Raw genomic sequence first — 19,098 nt, forward strand, 5'->3', positions numbered from 1 at the left:
ACTGCTTCACAGAAAGAATGTTATTAGCTTACTTTGAAACTAAATCCAAAATGTGGAAGTCTTCAACACTTTGGTCGACTTATTCAAAACTGAAGTAAATACTCGAAACTCATTGCATATTTGAAAAATAGATAGGCTATAGACCCAAAAAATCATTTGCTTGTGAAGAAATTAATAAGTTTCTGTTACAAGCTCCAGACGATCATTATCTCATGCATAAGGTGTGACTGCAAAAAAATTTAATGTAAGCTTAGATACGAGTATTATTTGTAACATCTTTCGGAGTTGTTTTAATATTCAGAATCGCAAGAGCTCTGCAGAGGGAGCAATTAAATAAAATGAAGTGTAACGATATTAATAATATCGGAAATGTTTTAATTATCACAGTACCTGATACAAAAACTCATGTTCAACGTCGATTTACTGTTATTGGTGAAATATCTGACAATAGATTGAACTTGGTAAATATTTATAAGAAATATAAAAACCAAAGACCCATAAATGTCAAAACAGACCATTTCTTTTTGCAGTATAAAAATGGAAAATGCAAAACCCAAGTTGTAGGTATCATTACTGGTTTATCTCTATAGACGTTAGTCTTAACATGGCCACACAAGAAATAGTCCAAAGGCGTTAAATCACATGATCTAGGCGGCCAATTTACGGGCCCAAAAAGTGAGATGAACTGTTCACCGAAGGCGGCTTTCAAATTGACCATTGTTTCGCGTGCCGTGTGGCATGTGGCACCGTCTTATTGAAACCACATGTCAAGCATATTCAATTCTCCTATTTTGGACCCAAAGAAATTGTCAACCATCACACGATAGAGCTCGCCATTCACAGTAACGTTCCGGCCATCGTCGCTTTTGAAGATGATGCCACCGGCCCATAATCCACACCAAACAGTGACTTTTTCGGGATGCATTGCTAGTTCTTGCAATGCTTGTGACTGGTCTTCACTCTAATTTTGCTTGTTGACCCATCCATTCAACCAGAAATGAGCTTTGTCGCTAAACACAATTTTTCGATAAAAAAGTGCATCTCCCTCCTACTGTGCCATCTCCCATTCACCAAATTTTAGCGGTTGTGGGAAATCGTGTAGCTTCAATTCTTGCACCAGCCGTATCTTATAAAGTTTTACACCCAAATTCTTCCGGAAAATTTCACACGTAGTGGAGTAACAGATGCCCAATGATTGCGAACGCCGGCGAATCGACATTTCATGGTCACTGGCGGATACAGCCGCAATATTTTCTTCAGTCCTCATTGTACGGTTGGGTCTTAGTGGTTTAATGTCCAATAGTGTAAAATAGGTTCAAAATTTAGTCACAAGCTTCGGAATAGTTCCCTCAGTAGGTCGACCAAACCGCCTATAAATTGGAAGAAGTGAGCGATGCATTCCCTTAACCGAGCATGAATTTTCATTGTAAAATTCAATAATTTGCAAGTGTTGTTCGTTCGTATATCGATTCATGATTAAATTATAGACCAAACTGAACAAGTTTGACAATGACACAAGACACGATTCATACGTGATCTGTCAAAAACAGTGTTGCCAAAAATATACCAGAAAAAAAATCACTCGTTACAAGTATATTATTAATTTTTATGTTTGTTGCATCTCATATTGATGTACTAACTGGGGTATTATAACAAGTTACACTTTACTTGTAGTAGCTGCCTTAATCGTTTCGGAATCATTAACGTATTCATCAGCTACAGTAGTGTATCGGTAATCGACGTGGCGTTTAATTGCAGTTATGTCTTCTACAGCATCTACTAAAATTGCCGAGGAATACAATACCCAGTATATAAATTACAAACGGGTAGAAATGTCGCAATTTTTTATTATTAATGACATTATTTCTGAGTGATATTTTCAATTTTGAAATTTTATAATATGGTAGGAGGAAGATTCAAATATCGAATCGAAAACAGAAAATTTTATAACACTTTCCCTATAATCGCCTAAATTTATTATTTACGTAGATTGTAACTTTGCTGCACAACAAGCACCCCTTACAACCCTTCTTAAAGCAACCTAAAATAAATTATCTAGTTATTGTGAGATGTACTACCTTCATCGCCAGATATTTCTTATTAGGTGGTTCGTTTATGAAATTATTAAGATGTTCTGGCTTTGAACTTTCTGCCTTTTCCAGCTAAATGTTTCTCTGACGTTAATGAATCGCTGACAATTTCTTAAAACAAATTGAAATACACTAGAATCTAATGTTTTATAGAAAAATATTTCTTTGCAATTTTTTATGTATAGCTAACCCAGCGAGCACAATTTTATTTTGTTTTAGGGCTACCCAAATCAATCCCAGATGTCTGGAAAAACACCCAACCCTTACAAAAAATTAGTAGAAAAGTATGAAGCACTTGTCGAGGTTCATAGTAAACCAATAAAATCGCGACACGAAGAAATGCAGATGTCTGGAGACTTCAATAATCTAAGTACTAAAGATACAGATGAAGAAAGCGGACATGGAGACAGTTTGCAACACAAGAAAACAAGAAAAACGTTTTCCACGCCTACAGATTTTTCCGAAGCCGAAACTAGTTCGTCTGGTTTTCAAGAAGAAACTAGTAATAAAGCCACTCAAACAGAAGGTCGTGTCGGATCATTCTTGTGTACTATTGCCGATGGAGAAGATTGCAAATTTAGTATTTACGACGATGCAAGTCCAATAGATTCTAGATTCCGAGATAGACCGGAATACCAAAATTTATTTAAAGAAATTTTCAACGTTCTTAAAAAAGCAGCCGAAAATAAAGACGAAGGAGACGACTTATCTCTTTTAGACGGTTTCACTCCAATTAAAGCTGTCCCAAAAGTACCACCTGTAACTCCATCTAACGATCAACTACCAGATTTTCCAGACGACGATAGTCAAAGCGTAGTATCGTCTACGATGTCTGAACTATCCACTTCACAAAATGAGCCTACAACAATCATAGAAAACTTCATCCAATCTCAAAACCAACCGATACCAGAATCAGACGCCAACGAAAGAGTATTAAAACCATTAGTGCGACAACCTCTAGAATATATCTCGATTGAGGTTAGAAAGCGCTCGGGATCGAAACGTAAGAATAAATACGTCGAAAGATCGGATTCACCTGTCACTCACATCATCGGCAGTCCAAAAATAAACTACTCGAGCAGACCGAATTCCGGCAGGCGCAGAAGAGAAAAATCCAACCATAGAACGCCGGAACCGGAAACGAGTAACTGGAACGGTAGCACCTTACAATTCTATCCGTCAAACAGAAACATTTCTTCGCCAACACCTAGTCAAGGCAGTACCAAGTACGAATTCAAACCGAGTTCTGCGTCGCAAGATCTACACAAATTAAAGAAACTAGACATGTCTTACGCTGAGGTTTTACGGAACGCCGATACGAAGAAGAGGGAAAGAGAATTGCTCAGACAAAGAAGGAAGTAAGGCTTAATACTGATAATTCGTTATTATTTTGTTTCTATGTATATGTCGCGTTCGTTTGTTTTAAATTATATAGTGACGTTACATACAAGTCAATTTGTTCATTAATGAAACAAAAAGTAAAATCCCATTGCGATACAAGATTTGAATATGTAGGTACGAGATCAGAATAATCGAAAAAATTCTAACAAACGTAATCTTTGACGTGTTCATCTGATTGACGTCACATTAACAAACTCACGAAATGGCTAATGTTACTTTGTCGTCTGGTTAAATATTTCATGATTTTCTCATATTTTTAATAGCAAGTTCCAATATTTTTAATTATGTGGAGAGAATGGCGAAGAAAAAACTTAGTTTTTCTATTATTCACTGAGGATTATTTGTAATCTGCTTCTAATTTACATGCAACTGTTGTTTTTTTCTTAACCAGCGCATTTTTCTTGACAAGCTCTATAACGAAATCAAATCTTGATAAATTTTCCAAAAGGATAAATAAATAGATTTAGAAAAAAAATTTCTTAAGCTATTTGTTGCTACCACTACACTCACAATTACACTGTCTGACGCGCGTTTCGATAACCAAGTAATCGTCTTCAGAGACCGAAGGTCAATTGAAATTTTTTAACTCGCACTACGTATATACCCGGTACTAATGAAAAGAAATATCGGTGTGTATAGTGTGAGCCAAAATAATGTTAGTACTTCATATAAATATTTCCAAAATAATCTTTTGTTTTCGAATTATAGGGTTGCAAAGTTTCAATTTTAATTTCGTTTACACTTTTTGATTCTCGTACGGTTGATTTGATATTCATAAAATTTTCGGCAAGTTGTGATAATAGTTGATTGAAAATTTCTGAAGGTATGACACATCCTTTAGCACATTCTTTTGGTTAGGTTAGGTTAGGTTCTTTAAGTATTCTCAAACAGTAAATCGTGACTTTCAAAGGGGTCGCAGGACGGCTCTGAGAGGGTTACCATCCAAAGCATTCCGGCCACAGATTTCATACAAACGGCTTAGAAATTAATAGAACGAATCTCGATTGTTTACGATGAAATACAACAAAAAATGAATCAACAGCGCTGCTAATAAAAGTGTCCACCGCTCCACTTGTATTATAACGTAGGCCTTGTTATTGTAATACGAAAGTTGCGTGGAAATAACTAATTGTTAAATATCTTGAGTTGATTTGATCATTGTCCAGTACCAAACCAATCATTTTTCTCTTCTTCTTCCGTGTATTACGCGTAGTCGCCTGTTTTATCTTCGACATCCTCGTCTCCTATTCTGCTTAAGGTTGTCGCTTCACCTTTTTCTGGGTCGGTCGGCCCAATGGGGATTTATCGCGCGCTATCTTTCTTTCTTGATAGAACCCATTCGTTAACGTCATCTATTTTGCATAATCTTCTAATGTTCTCACTTCTTTCCCTGTCCAGTAGGGTTTTTCCGGCTATCCTGCGTAGCACTTTCATCTCTGCTGTTTCCATCATTCTTTTGGTTTTCGCCACTTCTGGTGTAGGTCATTATGGCCTTGTATATTCTCGATTTAGCTTTTATTCCAATGTTTACTTCGCCTTATGCTTTCGTTCAAACATGCTGCTATTCTTAAGCCTTTTAATCATTTTTCTCAATTGTAACAAATAGATGAAGATGCCAAATGCTTCTTTGTTCAATTCTAGGTATTTCATCTTTATATTTAACCAAAACGTGTGGGTACAAACATCATCAAAAGTGGATTCCATTGACTGATCACTTGACATATTTTTTTGTTTATAATAGAAATCAGCATGCATGTAACTCAGAAAAAGGTGTTATTATCCACATAGATTCACTTGCATATTTAACAGGCCATATAATTTTTTTATAAAGACTTCACGATGTGATGATGTGAGTTATGAAAGAGATGATGTTCTGATTTCAATAAAAACAGTCTTCTCAACACGTTGCCCTGGTACAGCCATCTTACTTGTACACTGTGGAAATCACATGAAATTTCTTTAGCTAACAAAACTTGTCTATTCAAAAAACAATGAGAAAAGTTTGTATTTTGTATCAGAGTTCACAACCAAACAATCATTCCACTATTTTTTTTTTGATGATATGAGTAATGAGAGAGATGATGTGTCAACAATAATTGAGACGCACTCTTTGAATTCTTGTGTCGAGTGAAAATTTTCAAAATCGTCATTCTTGCATTCCAAAAAATAATTTCCGTTGGTCTTAAGCTAACAGAATAATTGCGTCTGGACCTTCCAGGGATAAATTCCAAAAAAAATGGGAAGTCTGTGGAAGTCACCTGACATTTCTTTAGCTAACAAAGCTTGTATGGACAAAAAACAATGAACCAATCAATCATTCCACTGTTTTTTCTTGAAAGGTGTCTCGCTCCATCACTATAAATTGAACCATATTTGTTCCAATTAGCTTCAAAAGATTCAGTTGCTCAATTAACGCTTAAAGAATACTTTCACCTGTGGTAATGTCTAATATTCGTCGTGACATCGTCTCACTTGATTGAATTGAATTTAACAATCTCGAGTGCCACCTAATACGAAGCTTTTGAAACATCAGCAAGATCTTTAATATTTACCTGTTGATTTCGAATGGACAGCGGTTTTCTCTCGTTGATAGAATACAAATAATTCTGTCTATCAGATCTCGTATTTTTTGCACAGATGTTGCTTGTACACTCTATTTCTGAGATAACCACAAAATAATCCATAAAATTGACGTCTCCTTATCACGTTAGCCTTTGGAAAGGACCTTTCCGTCCATTCCTTCTATTAAGAAACCTTCAGTTTAGCTATTGTCATACATCTAAATTAAAATTATGACATTCTCTATCATGCACGAACCATAAATTCATCGAGTTGGTAGTTAATCATCGAACATGTTCCTGAACTGGTTTTGTTGAAAATATAAATATTTTGACGAAGTTAACGTACCGTCAATACAGTATGATACAATCAAATAATGGTCCAAACATTTACCATAAATTTGTTCTGTGCTGAAACTTGATCTTTGGTGAAACGTATCTGTGCATGGTTTTGTCGACTATACTCAAGTTGTGCAAGATAGTCGACCGCTGTCATACTTTATATTTTTTGTTGATGATGGCTCACTATCAGCTGCTTTTAAAGAGTCTTCATAATTCAGTTGCATACACTTCGTGCTGGTCCTTCGCCCCTCATTTTGGCAAAAAACATGTTAAAATTGCCAATTCTATATAAATATTGTTTCTATCTTCACATTGTGATTAATTTATTGTCATGGAAAATCAAGAACGGGAATTTCATTTCATAAAAACCTATCAAGATTACATTTTCGTTAGCTATAGTATGGGAGTTTGAAAATTTCATGTAGGTTGAGTCATCCTTGCAAAAATTTTGAATCCAACACCATTACGAGTTGTTCGACCTTGGCTAACAGATAAACCATAAATCTATCCACTATACTAAAAAAATAAAAATTTGGACGCCTACAATTCGAAAACGAGGCTCCGTATTGTTTATATCAAGTACAACATTTTGACTCATTCTATAGGCTACCAACTTTTACCTCTTTAATTTCGGGATATCCTGTGTAATTAATTTTTCCGCTAATTCCTTGTGAAGCAATTCCCAAAACCTTTTTCCCTATTTAATCTATTTTCATAAAATCCCTAGCTCCGAAAAGTCCAAAAATTTTACATTATTTTCTTTATTACCTCTATCCATTCTTTTTTAAATGAACCAGATGGTCTTTAAACCATACGTTAACAGACCTCCTTGTTTTCCCAACATACTTCTTGTCACAATAATTTCAAATGTCACCGCTTTCACTGCCGTGAACAAATTGAGTTGTACTCGAGAGTTTAGTTTGGATTTTAAGCTTTTATTTTAAAACTATTTTCATATTTGCAAACTGAATTCATACGTAATATATTTTAAAATTCTAATTTTGCGTTTTATTTAAGTTGTTTGCTTCTGAAACTGCTCAAACATAAGCATTGTTGTTTTTCATTTATGGAAAAATTGACTTGGCGAATCATTTTAATATTATTTTTTTTAATGTAGATGTATTTTGGAAATTTATACAATTCTGTTATAAGTTCATTGTAATTATTTAATATATGTCTTGAATTGTGCCAAGATTACTTATAATCACAAAAACTAAATAGGGTGTTTCAAATAAAATTTGCAAACTCCAAAATCTCAATGTGAGTTTTCGATTTGGAAAAAATACCAAAATAGGTTGATATTGATTCAGAAAGACCTCCAGTTTTATAGTACTTTCGAACTTTTTGCATTTCTGTAGTACTCAGAACCACTTCTTGAAAAACTTTAATCATTTTACAGCTATCTCCTTTACCTATGAAATATTTTATTCAGAAAAATTCTTCTGTGTGAAAATTGTTTTGATTATTGAAACAGTAAACAAAATAGAGCATACAAAGGGTCCACCTCGAACTCCCATGCAATTGTATAACCATTTTACCACATTTATAGTAGTAGCAGTAGTAGTATTACGTAGTACTAAATGGTATTCTGTGTCGAAAATCAAATAGTGTAGCATAAACTTTGATAATCAACGACGAGTCAAATCGCGAACCCGCTACTTCTTCTAGTGTCTTCTAGTGTATGTTTTATTGAATGATCAATAATATCTTCTGAGAAGATGAAGTTAACGTAACCAGCTAAATTCTTACCAATAAAAAATTTTGTAGCAATGTAGTCACCCAGTATCTTAGTGCAAACATCCTAAAATGTGTCAAAAGTTTTTGTTATGTTTGTATGTGCTATTATCTGAAAATTTATGGATTGGTATGGATTTATTAACGACAGTTATGCCTATTGGATCCACCATTCATTGTAAACGTACTTTTACATCTTCTTCTAGTGTTATAATTATGAAAGGATCGATAATTTCTTCTAAGAAGTTAACGTTTTCAGCTAAATACCTACCAATAAAAAGTTTTGCGGCAATGTAATCATCCTGTTAGTCCAAACACTTTTTGGTACGTTTTACTTCTACGAAAATTTAAGAATCTGTAACCCTTTATTAATGCGTTTTCTCAATGATTGCTCAATATCCATCATATATTCAGCAAGAGCATCGTCATTGAAGGCAGGTTTATTACTATTACTTATAATGGGGCGACTTTGTAGGTCGTAGTTGCCTACGTAATCCACATTTCTCTTGGACCTCCTCTTCGTAGGTTCTTCCAAAAGGTCAGAGATTTTTCTCTATATTTGTATGTCTTCACCTCCTCTTTACTTTCAGTATCTCCTCCTCCCAGTCTCATGATTTGTTTCACCTATGAAGGTTTTGACATGTCTGTATCCAAGTCTCCAAGTTTGGAGAGGTCAACCACAATTTGATTCCCCGGAATCTTCTATATCCAAAGATCCAAAATAGCTTCATATTCAGGTTATTGAGTGCCTTATAGTATTGCAAAATTAACTTGGTTCCAGTGGTTATGCTTTGCAGAAGCTACAATCTTTGTACAGAAAGATACTTTTCTAGGGAGAAGATGAGCCAATGGTACTTAGAGAATTTTCTATTCACTAAAACCAAAAGAAAACCCCTGGAAATAAAAAAAATACCAGGGTGATGTAGATAATGGAAAAACCTTTAACATACTCATAAATTTAAGAGATAGTGTTTTGTAGGTTAAAATTCACCTGTTTTGATATTTTTTTTAACGGGATTAAAACTCTAAATATTTCAGGGTGTAAATTTCAGTTGTGTCACCCAATACGTGAGATATTCATTTGTATAAAATTAATTTTTGATTGTGGTCGTTTGAAATTTTTCCCATTTTATACCTTATGCATTAAGTATTTATGTGGAAATTGTGAAAATATTCATGTTATAACTAGTATTAAGGTGAATATATATTGAACAAATAAATTAAGTGTAATGAATACCATCCTCGATTGAATATATGTCATAAGAAAAAGTAAATACACCCACTAAAGTCACTAAATGCTATTATGGAATACTTTTTTGTTTTTTGCCAATTTATTGTAGATTATATGAATTTTTGGATAAATATTGGAAGTCACCACTGATTGAATGTGTTTCTTATCATCAAATGTTATCACAGATGTTCTTATTTTGTGAAACCATAATCAACTTACAGAGTTGTACTTTATATAACAAGCGAATATAATTTCAGTAAAATTAAATACAAAGATGAATTTGTTACTTTTATTTGTAAATTAAAAACTAGAGTAAAAGTCACTTAGTACTTTTTGATAAAAGTTACTCATAGAACTAAAAAATATTTGACAGAAAAATTTGTTAAGACCCTTTTTCGTTTTTTCATGTTTTTGTTACCATAATACAGTTACAATACAGTGATTATTTTATAACACTAAAATCATGATAAAAAATAACTTTTTTAACGTCATATCTATCACAATTTCATGGTCAGTGGTCTTCATTTGTAATACCTACATATACTACAATATAATTATTCCAAATCACTGTCATCACATTCATCTTTTTCAAAATCACTGTCGTTTAAATCAATTAAAAGTCTATTTAAAACTATAACATGTTGCATATCGAAAGTTTCAGTTTAGTTCAAAACGTCTGGATGTCTTCTGAATCTGTCTGCAACTAATCTTTGTCTACTGATCTGTTTACCAGTGATGAAAAAGAATTAGGAATATTGTTTCTTCTTGCAAGTTCAAATGCAATATTACGGTGTCAATCAACAAAAAGTCCGGTCCATAACCAATCAGTGCTTCACTTATTCTTTTTCTAGAACCTCGCTAAGAATAGGTTTGTGTCCTAATTTTGTTTTTAAAATAATTTTATAAACAAAATAATTGCAAGCTTTTAAATATCAAACTCTGCCTGATCGAACATCAAATAAAAATCTTTACAACACAATTATAAACCTTCCACTACTTCAAAAAACAAGTAATATATAAGAGTGTTTTTATCGTGATTTCAAATCGATCAGATGCGAAAGTATGTCCAAACATACATTCAGAGTGAACTAAGTTGGAATTTTTGGAACCGTTGGTTATATTCATAATAAACACACTGTTTGTTGCTAACCCTACACCAACACTCACTATTACACTGCCTGACGCGCGTTTCGATAACCGAGTTATCGTCTTCAGAGTCTGAAACAGTTTACCTTCAGTCTGCGTTGGACAGCGTAATTGTGAGTGTTGGTGTAGTGGTGATGTAAACAGTGTGTTCAGTATATAACCATATACCAAGTGCGGTACATCATTAGAAAGCTTTCAGAACAAAAATTAACGCTTTTAGTATTTATTTATTTAGTTTTATACTGCCAAATATCGAATGTAATCCATAAAATATATCTATAGTGTAAATTCAAAAAGTTTCTGTTAGTTATTAAGAAAAATATGACATATTGAAAGTAAAGTTGGAGATAAGCTAATCATGTCACATAAATTTACAAAACACCCAGTATATAAGCATAAAATGATTATTCATTGGAGTGAAGATTATTTAGATAAAAATTTAATTTGTCGCTCATGTATTTATATTACACTTTTGTGATTATAATTCTAAATAAATAAATTTGAAAATATTTTTTGTTTTTATTCCTAAATTTAATTAAAACCCGGATTAAAAGCATCAATGCCAAAAGTTAGTTATGAATTATTAAAAAATGAAGAAGAAAAAATGCACATGGGACGAAAAGGAAGAAAATTTCCATAAAACAACCAGTTTTTCAACGCAATGCATTGGCTTAGATGACAATCAAGAGTTTCCAAATCCATAGGCTTGACGCTCATGAGGTTGGCACGAAAGAATCAACTAGAACAAACTTTGATGAGTATTTTGTGTCAAGTGTAAAATATTTAAACATAATTACAAATTATTTATTTGTTGCCGTTCAAAAAATACAAGATACTTTCTTAAATTGATACAAATACTATAGAAGCGCTATACTTTTTACTATAGATTACCTTCTTGGGCCCTTTCAATCTTCTCCATTGAGTAAAGTGATGTCGAAAGCGTTTTTAATATCAAATGTCACTACCAGATGGTATTTTTTAGCATTTTAGAAGTTCAGTTCAATCTAACTGTGTCTAAAGCGTTCTTTATGTCTGAATTTTCTACCCAATTGTATTTTTGAAGTACCTAAGAAGTGCATTTTCATCTGACTATGTTGAAACCGTTTTTTATATCAAATATTACCATCAGATGGTATTTTTTTAACATTTTCGAAGTTCTGTTCAATCTAACTGTGTCGAAAGCTTACTTTATGTCTGATTTTATTACCAGATTGTATTTTAGAAGCACCTCAGGGATACAGTTTCATCTGACTGCGTCGAAGGCGTTTTTAATATCAAATGTCACTACCAGATGATATTTGTGGAGCACCTTAGAAGTGCAGTTTCATCTGACTGTTAAAGGCGTTCTATACGTCGAATGACACTACCAGTACTTTCCTTCCTTTTCTATATTAATGACAAAATCAATGATATTGAGAGATGAAGGAGGTTTGTGAAAACCGTTCTCTAAAGTATAAGGATTTTTTCCAATAATACACTTATTATAGTTGGACATATTGGAAAGAGTTTTCTGAATAAAGGTCCACAAGAAGAAAACCAATTTCAAATTTTTGAAGAAATAATGAATAATTTGAAATCATGCAAATTTATTTATACAATCACAATTTCACAATTTCTTTTTTTTCTTTTGTTTTACTGCTGGTAGAGCAGGCATCTTGAAAACGGTACTAAAAAAAATTTTTTTCTAATTTGTCACACTATCGTATATCGAAATAAATACTTACTGACAAGTTGTACATATGGGACTAAATTTGCAGAAAACTGTAAAGAAAATTGAAAATCAATGCACATTTATTAACTATATAAACAGTAGGAAAAATTGTCGCAATACTAAATCAAATATCTAGGCCCCCCTTGTCTGGTAGAACATTTCAATTGTTCAAATTTTGGCAAACCAACTGAAATGATCAAAAGAATAACGCAATGAACCCCATTGTGACCAAAGAGAAGAGGCAGGCAGAGAAAGACTTGGAGAAACGAAATAGAGGAAGACAAGAGCAGTTAATATAGAGAACTGGAGGGCAAAATGCCAGAAACGAAGGAATGGAAAATAATAACAAAAGCAGCCAAGATAAACGATAAACTATAAAAAAAAAACAAAAATAGAAGACGAGGAGTAATCCACCTCAAAAAAGGACATTAAGTGCTATAAGCGATAGCCATAATCCAAAGAATTGAAAGGCTTAATGATAATAATGACCTCAGACCTCAGAATAAGTAAGAATAAATACAGGAAGACTTTAGCATATACAAATATGACTATTGTAATTCAAATATAATTTAGTGAATTTATTGAAACTATTAACTATAGAATGTCTTATTAGTTCTCTTAGACACTATATTAGATTAGATTATCGATTCTATTTTATTTTGATGTACTTACTTGAAAGACATACTGAACAAACATGTCCAATATCAATTAATTGTCTGTGACAAAAACAAGCGGCTCTGTAGTCGACTTTAAGGGATGGGGGTAACACTAGTTTTTCCCTAATTGGTGGTTCAGGTAAAAACACCCACTGAAAAAAAGTTATTTTAATATCAAAAAGTTACAAAATTATTTTTTTCATTATTAGAAATTATATCAATCAAACAAATCAACTTTTTAGAATAGATTGACTCACACCAACGAAAAATAAAAATGGAACGTTATTAAGGTGTGCTACATAAATTTGACGACGAGGACTGTTCCCTAGAGGTGTCATTTTGCTCCACGAACATGTTCAGCCCCACATTGTGACAAAAGCTTCGGTCTATTTCTGGAACTCGAGAAATTTCTTGGTGGAAAACGCTTGGAAAATGATAAGTTGAAAGAAAAACATAAAAAATTGAATAATCGAACTATGTGACTGGAAGAAGTTGATAGAAGGTTCTATCATGTTTTGGAGCACTGCAAAAGTATATATAAGACAAGGGCCCACAGTAAAGAGGGTAGTTGAATATTGAAGATATGTGGCGAGCAATAGAAGACAATTTGAGCAGTATAAATTGACATATTTTCGAAATTATGGTTTCGAAATCGCTAATACTGTTGTCATAACTGTGATAATTGTGGTTTGAAAATATTTAATTTTGTAGAAAAACCTTCACCTCACAAACTTATCCACTAAAAATTAAAAGCTAGTAGGTGATTGCTTCTAAAAACAAGAGAATACAAGGGTCTTCCACTAGATCAAATCCTAGTTTTATATCCTGTACTTAGCTGCAGTATTTCCTTTACCCAGACTGAGAAGTTTTTCTCACCCATAAAAGTTTTGACTTTTCTATAGCCATATGACAAGAGCCACGCCTCTTTGCTATGTCCTTTCCAACAGCTTCCTTAATCTATTGCTAAAGGATTTCCATTTCAGATTGAGTGGTTCTAAGTTCTGAAGTCCTGGAATCCAGTGAGGAGCTCTACCGTCATTTAGCAAAAAAGCTCATTAAATGCCTTATGTCATTCCTGTATCAGTTTGTATCCGGTGGTCTTGCTTTGCAGTGCCAAAGTGTCATAGCATTCCTTTCCCACAGCTTAAGTATTCTCACTCCAGATTTAAGTTCTGTCAACAGTTGGGTGGCTCCAAACTCCTCTAGTTTCTCACTAATTTTATGGCACAGAAATCCAGAGAACAACTCAATCATCATTTAGCCAGCTAGCTCATTAAGTGCCTTGTATCATTCCAGAATCAGCTTGGATCTGGTGTTTTTGCTTTGCAGTTGCATTGGTATTGCAGTAGTGTTTGTTTAAATGTGTACAATATGATGCTGGATGACTGTATGACTTAATTTCCTTTTAGCTGGTAAGTTCTCGATTGCAAATATTCTAGCATGTATAGAGCTATTCTGATTAACTAATAATAATATTCTAGGGATTAGAGATGTGTAATAAACACAGGAAGTGAAAGAAAATTGGAATGGACAGAACAAATTTGAGAAAAACTTGAAAAATATTATGAAAAAAACATTATAAACTTCACTTTCTGTATAGTTATATTGATAAATAATGTAAAAAATGTATTACAATATAAATAAATACCATCAAAATATGGCTAAAAAGTTACTCAAATAGGTGATGTTAGAGCTTAGATGTTCATAAGGTTTTATACCAATTAAAGGAACAAAACAATTACTTACTAATAAATACTGTAATAGTCCTTGTAATTGTGGCACTTTAAGATACATTCCATTAGTTATATCACATCCTTGTTGTAAGAGACTTAAATGTTGTTCTAGAGCGCAAACGTCTATCACAACATTTTGTTTTTGAGCAGTAAAAAATACATTCATATAATTCATATACTGAGAAGCCGAACAACTACTTCCTGTGACAACTAATATCCTACAATTCAACTGAAAGAGATATTTTATAGGATATTAATACAAAAGATAATTGTAGATTACCTTTGCTCCAGGAGGTTTGGTCCTTTGAAGTCTTGCAATATAGCATAGAGCCATTGCAATAGCTCCTGCTAATAAAGATTCTGTAATAACAGTTGAGTTTTCTGAAGTCAACAACTTTGCCAGATTCTTTTTCGTTATTTTTTCCACTGCTGTAAATATTTCATACTGCCCATCCACTTGCCGAACATCTGTATTTTTCCCCTGGTTTGGATAGATGAACTGACTACAATAATTTATAGAATTCATATAAGTGATCAATCATCAGAAGAGCGAATTTTACCTTGTCTTTGAATGGCATGCCATAATCGCCAATTTATTTTGAGCTTTTTGCATCAAATGTGAATTAGCAAAAGCTATTATAGAATCTACACAATGAGTCAAGACATGTGGGCTTTCTCGTAACATCTTTTGACCCGGATTACTGTCCAAAATAATTACTAACAAACTAGTTTCATCCAATGTAGTGTTATCTGGAGAAATTTCATTCGGAAGGGTGATGTTATTCATATTTAAATTATTTTTTTTTCTTCCTACAATATAAACTAAAGCTGTGATTACTTTTACTATTCAAATGTTGTTGTGTATGTTATATACATAACCTAAAATTCGGACAATTACATTAGGTGTTAAATATTACCACCATTGAAATTAACGAAAACACTAAATATATTCTAAGCCCTTACAAGGTTCGTTCAAAAAGTTGTGCGGCTGTCAAAATTTTGATAAACGTGAAATGTTGCTGAAATGACACTTATCTACAAATAAGAATTAGTAACAAGTTGAATATATTACAGTTTAATGAAAAAGGCCCTAAATAATAAGTTTTTTCGTACTAAGAAGTTAATTAGGTAAAAAAGTTATTTTACTAGCGTATATTTTTATATACTTCATTATTCATTTTAGAAGAGTATTATCAAAGCCTTTATTAGATCAATCAGATGAATCTGCATCTCGTGTGATAACTATTGAAGAACCCATGGATTCACAAGAAATTGTATTGAAAAATGAACTCGACGCTCTTAAAGATCAAATATCAAATTTAAAGGTTGCCATTCAAACTCTGCAAAATGATACAGAACAAAAAGATATTTATATAGCTAATTTAGCTCGTGAAAAGGAAAAAATTACCCTGGATCTTCTGAAAACAAAAAGATCCAATGTTTCTTTAGCAAAACAATTAGAAGACGAACGCAAATTTTATTTCAAAGAAAAAGAATTATACTGTCACGAAATGAACGAATTTAGGAGACTAAAGAGACAATGGAGCAATTCATCAATAGCTCAAAATGAAAAAACCATTGAGGAATGTAGACACGAAATATTAAAGTTGAAACAAACTCTTAATCAAACATTAGAGGCAAATTACAATCTAAGCATCAAATTTTTGAGAATGAAAAATACTAAAACATGTTTAAAAACGGAATTACATGCAATGAGACTCGAACACAAAAAGGTACATATATTTAATAACTTTTTTCGAGTAACTTCAAACCTATCATTGATTTTTCTCTTCAATATTTATATTACTAATTTATCACGAATATTTAAAAGTAAGTGGAAATGATGCATCTTTACCAGACCTATTCAACTACTGTATAAGTTAAAAAATAGTCTTCGTCACATTCTACAGTCTTTTACCACCTCCCCCGTGAAGGATTCTACCTCAACATTGCTGTCAAATACCCTCAAAGTACCTCTTCCAGGGAACCAAATAAATAATAGTCGCATGTCGACAAATCGGGACTATAAGGAGGGTGTTTCAGTGTTTCCAAATCCAATTCCACTGTAAGTCGAGCTGAATGAGGTCTGGCTTTGTCTTGCAACAATGTCACTGCGGATCGGAATATCCCGTCGTCTTGATCCATAGACACACAACACATTCTCATCTGGTAAGAAAATAATGGTGTGCACAAGTCTCTTACTGTGGTGAATATTCGGTGCAATAAATTGTCCCCTTCCTCTTCATACCGCTGCAGGATACGTGTGCAAACTTCTCAGCGTGTGAATTTCCGTTCAAAATTCAGTAGTCTTGGTACCCCTATTACCACTTTTGAACATTTCGATCCATGACATACGCTTCTACCAGAAAAATAATCTTCCATGAATTGTGAGCTTCACCAACTTTTACACAAAAATCTGAAAAATCTTCATTATTCGTTTTTACTACAATCTGAGAGTGAAAATGACATCCTTCTATTTTAACTAAACGACTGTCGTGGCCATATGGATACGATAGCTCAACGCATGCGGTCGTTTTCTAAATTGTATGGATGTTGCGATTAGGGTATCACGTCACTGGGACCCAAAGGATCTACTGTGTGTTGTTTTCTTGTTGTTGCACTGTATATACTCGGTGTTTATAGCAGATCTATTATACTTACTCATTTCAGAAAGTTCAGATGGATATGGATGTATGTGGATGGGTCTAGCTGGAAGAGTCCTGCATCTTTTATTTCAGTCTTCGAGAAAATGTGGATAGAGGTTTAGTAGTTCTCTATGTAGCAGAATCTGCATGTTGTACTTTCTGATAAGCCTAGCGTCTTTAGGTATCCATGGAGGCGGTAATGACCCGAAAAGACCCTGTTAGTATTCATACATTGTTTTTAAGTACTTAGGTTGATACATACCCTGGTTATTTTCAACTCTTATAAATTGTTTCTTATTAACCTTCTATTCTAGCGTTTTCTATATTGTCCTGTAGCCGATTTCACAAAAGGTTTTAGATTCTGTGAAGGCTTGATCCGTCACTACTTTAGCAAGTCTGTCAGCTATTCCATTTCCCTCCATTCAATGTATCCCACTAGATAGTAGCTTTATAGTTCTTATCTAGCTCATTCAATGTACAGGTATTTCCAACCTTGGATTTTATGACATAGAAGTTTTGAGCTCTAATGATTGCTTGTATATTGAACAAGATGATAATCTGTTGTTTGCGATGATTTATTTCAATTCTAACTGGACAAATTTTTCATTCGTTAAATTTCTGCTTGAAACATACTAGGTGTACTATTCACGATTGTAGAAGTTGATATCCTTCTGCTGTTGTAGCTGAAGGACGACTAGTGAATTCATGCAGGTGCCTCTCATATAAGTTTAATAAGTTGTAGAAAGAAGAGTGTAAATAATTTTGGACTTTCCGTACTATTACTTTAAATCCTTTTGGTTTTAACCAGTATTGATTCTCCTTCTAAAGTAGAAATCTGTTTTTTATAATTAAAATAAATAATTTTTAGCTAGTTAATGATTATAAAACTAAAATTGAGAACTTATCACTTGAATTAAATGACTTGGTAAACGAAAAATTGAATGCCTCCATTTCTCCAAGCAGTAAAAAATATCTTCAGGTAATTTTCACTTATAATTAATACAAATATTGAAGTTCAACTTTACATTTTAGCTAGTAAAACAAAATGGTTGCTTGGTTTATGAAAATCTGTGTCTTCAACTCGATGTTGATAATTTAAATTTTAAAATGGAAAAATTGAAATGCCGTCAGTCGAAAAGTTCGAGTAATGAGCATTTAAAATATATTAATCATAAGATGCAAAATAGAAATCAAAGAGAAAAAGATTCTTTGAAACTTTCTATTTATAGTGAGACTCCGGAGAAACTCGAAAAAGAACCTAAACCGTGTTGTAGCAAGAATCAAATAGAAGATAACGAAATAATCAAACTTTTTGAAAGAAAAGATGGTAAAATGAGAAAATCTAGAAGGAATAAAAAGGAAGAAATTAAACAGAAGACTTCATCAACTGATACAAAAAACCCCGGAAGTGATTTAAAAATATCTATACCTGACGAATATAAGATAAATATAGATGATTGTTATAGACAAAAAATAGCCAAAAACTCATCAAAAATAGCACTCTTTCAGGTTTCTAATGTAACTTCCACTACGTCTAGTTCCTTTAGCCACCCCTTCACTCCAAATGTAAAGAGAATTCGCTCTTCACCAGATATTTTAGAAAGCGTAGATTTCATTAAAAAGCCTTGAAATATATTTAATAGCTTTTATGTACATATAAGTTCCAATAAGAAAACATGAAATAAAGTTTCCAGTTAAAATTATTTTTTTAACAACTTAATTTTTCAATAATTTCATATTAATTATCTAGTGGATCCTCGACAGATGAGGCAAGTAAACTGAATAAAAATTAACTGTTACATTTATTGAATCTCATTTATTTATAGAAGATCCTACCAAATAACAATTATT

General features: G+C 32.9%; 3 protein-coding genes across 5 annotated transcripts in view; 2 read left to right on the top strand and 1 right to left on the bottom strand.

The window, feature by feature from the left end:
* LOC130895705 (cerebellar degeneration-related protein 2) overlaps positions 1-11,011 on the top strand; it is a 171,589-nt gene extending 160,578 nt beyond the window's left edge. For all 3 annotated transcript variants that reach the window (XM_057803179.1, XM_057803180.1, XM_057803178.1), the window contains exon 7: positions 2,310-11,011. In XM_057803179.1, the coding sequence (XP_057659162.1) occupies positions 2,310-3,452 (1,143 nt within the window). In that variant the 3' untranslated portion in view covers positions 3,453-11,011. The remainder of the gene's footprint in view (positions 1-2,309) is intronic.
* Positions 11,012-12,068: 1,057 nt separating this feature from the next.
* On the bottom strand, positions 12,069-15,542 carry LOC130895710 (general transcription factor IIH subunit 3). The gene is made up of 6 exons (XM_057803188.1): positions 15,163-15,542; positions 14,883-15,105; positions 14,616-14,831; positions 12,886-13,021; positions 12,227-12,263; positions 12,069-12,169 (listed from the first exon to the last, which is right to left on the bottom strand). The coding sequence occupies exons 1-6, from the start codon at positions 15,387-15,389 to the stop codon at positions 12,109-12,111; spliced, it is 900 nt and encodes a 299-aa protein (XP_057659171.1). The 5' UTR covers positions 15,390-15,542; the 3' UTR covers positions 12,069-12,108.
* A 24-nt stretch (positions 15,543-15,566) lies between these two features.
* Positions 15,567-18,882, top strand: LOC130895706 (227 kDa spindle- and centromere-associated protein-like). Its single transcript, XM_057803182.1, has 4 exons — positions 15,567-15,730; positions 15,786-16,335; positions 18,116-18,226; positions 18,280-18,882. Exons 1-4 carry the CDS (start codon positions 15,681-15,683, stop codon positions 18,874-18,876), a joined length of 1,308 nt encoding a protein of 435 aa, XP_057659165.1. The 5' UTR covers positions 15,567-15,680; the 3' UTR covers positions 18,877-18,882.
* The last annotated feature ends 216 nt before the right edge of the window (positions 18,883-19,098 follow it).

This window comes from Diorhabda carinulata, chromosome 6 (genome assembly GCF_026250575.1).
Source record: "Diorhabda carinulata isolate Delta chromosome 6, icDioCari1.1, whole genome shotgun sequence".
Lineage (NCBI taxonomy): Eukaryota > Metazoa > Arthropoda > Insecta > Coleoptera > Chrysomelidae > Diorhabda > Diorhabda carinulata.

Excerpts from the sequence above, each read along its gene's own strand:
- LOC130895710 (XM_057803188.1), bottom strand. The coding sequence starts at position 15,389 with ATGAATAACATCACCCTTCCGAATGAAATTTCTCCAGATAACACTACA. Across the intron at positions 13,022-14,615 it reads GACTATTACAGTATTTATTA|TGGGTGTTTTTACCTGAACC; the intron begins GTAAGTAATTGT and ends ACTTTTTTTCAG. Across the intron at positions 12,170-12,226 it reads CCCATATGTACAACTTGTCA|TACCGTTTTCAAGATGCCTG; the intron begins GTAAGTATTTAT and ends AATTTTTTTTAG.
- LOC130895706 (XM_057803182.1), top strand. The coding sequence starts at position 15,681 with ATGAAAAAGGCCCTAAATAATAAGTTTTTTCGTACTAAGAAGTTAATT. Across the intron at positions 15,731-15,785 it reads CGTACTAAGAAGTTAATTAG|AAGAGTATTATCAAAGCCTT; the intron begins GTAAAAAAGTTA and ends TATTCATTTTAG. Across the intron at positions 16,336-18,115 it reads TGAGACTCGAACACAAAAAG|CTAGTTAATGATTATAAAAC; the intron begins GTACATATATTT and ends AATAATTTTTAG.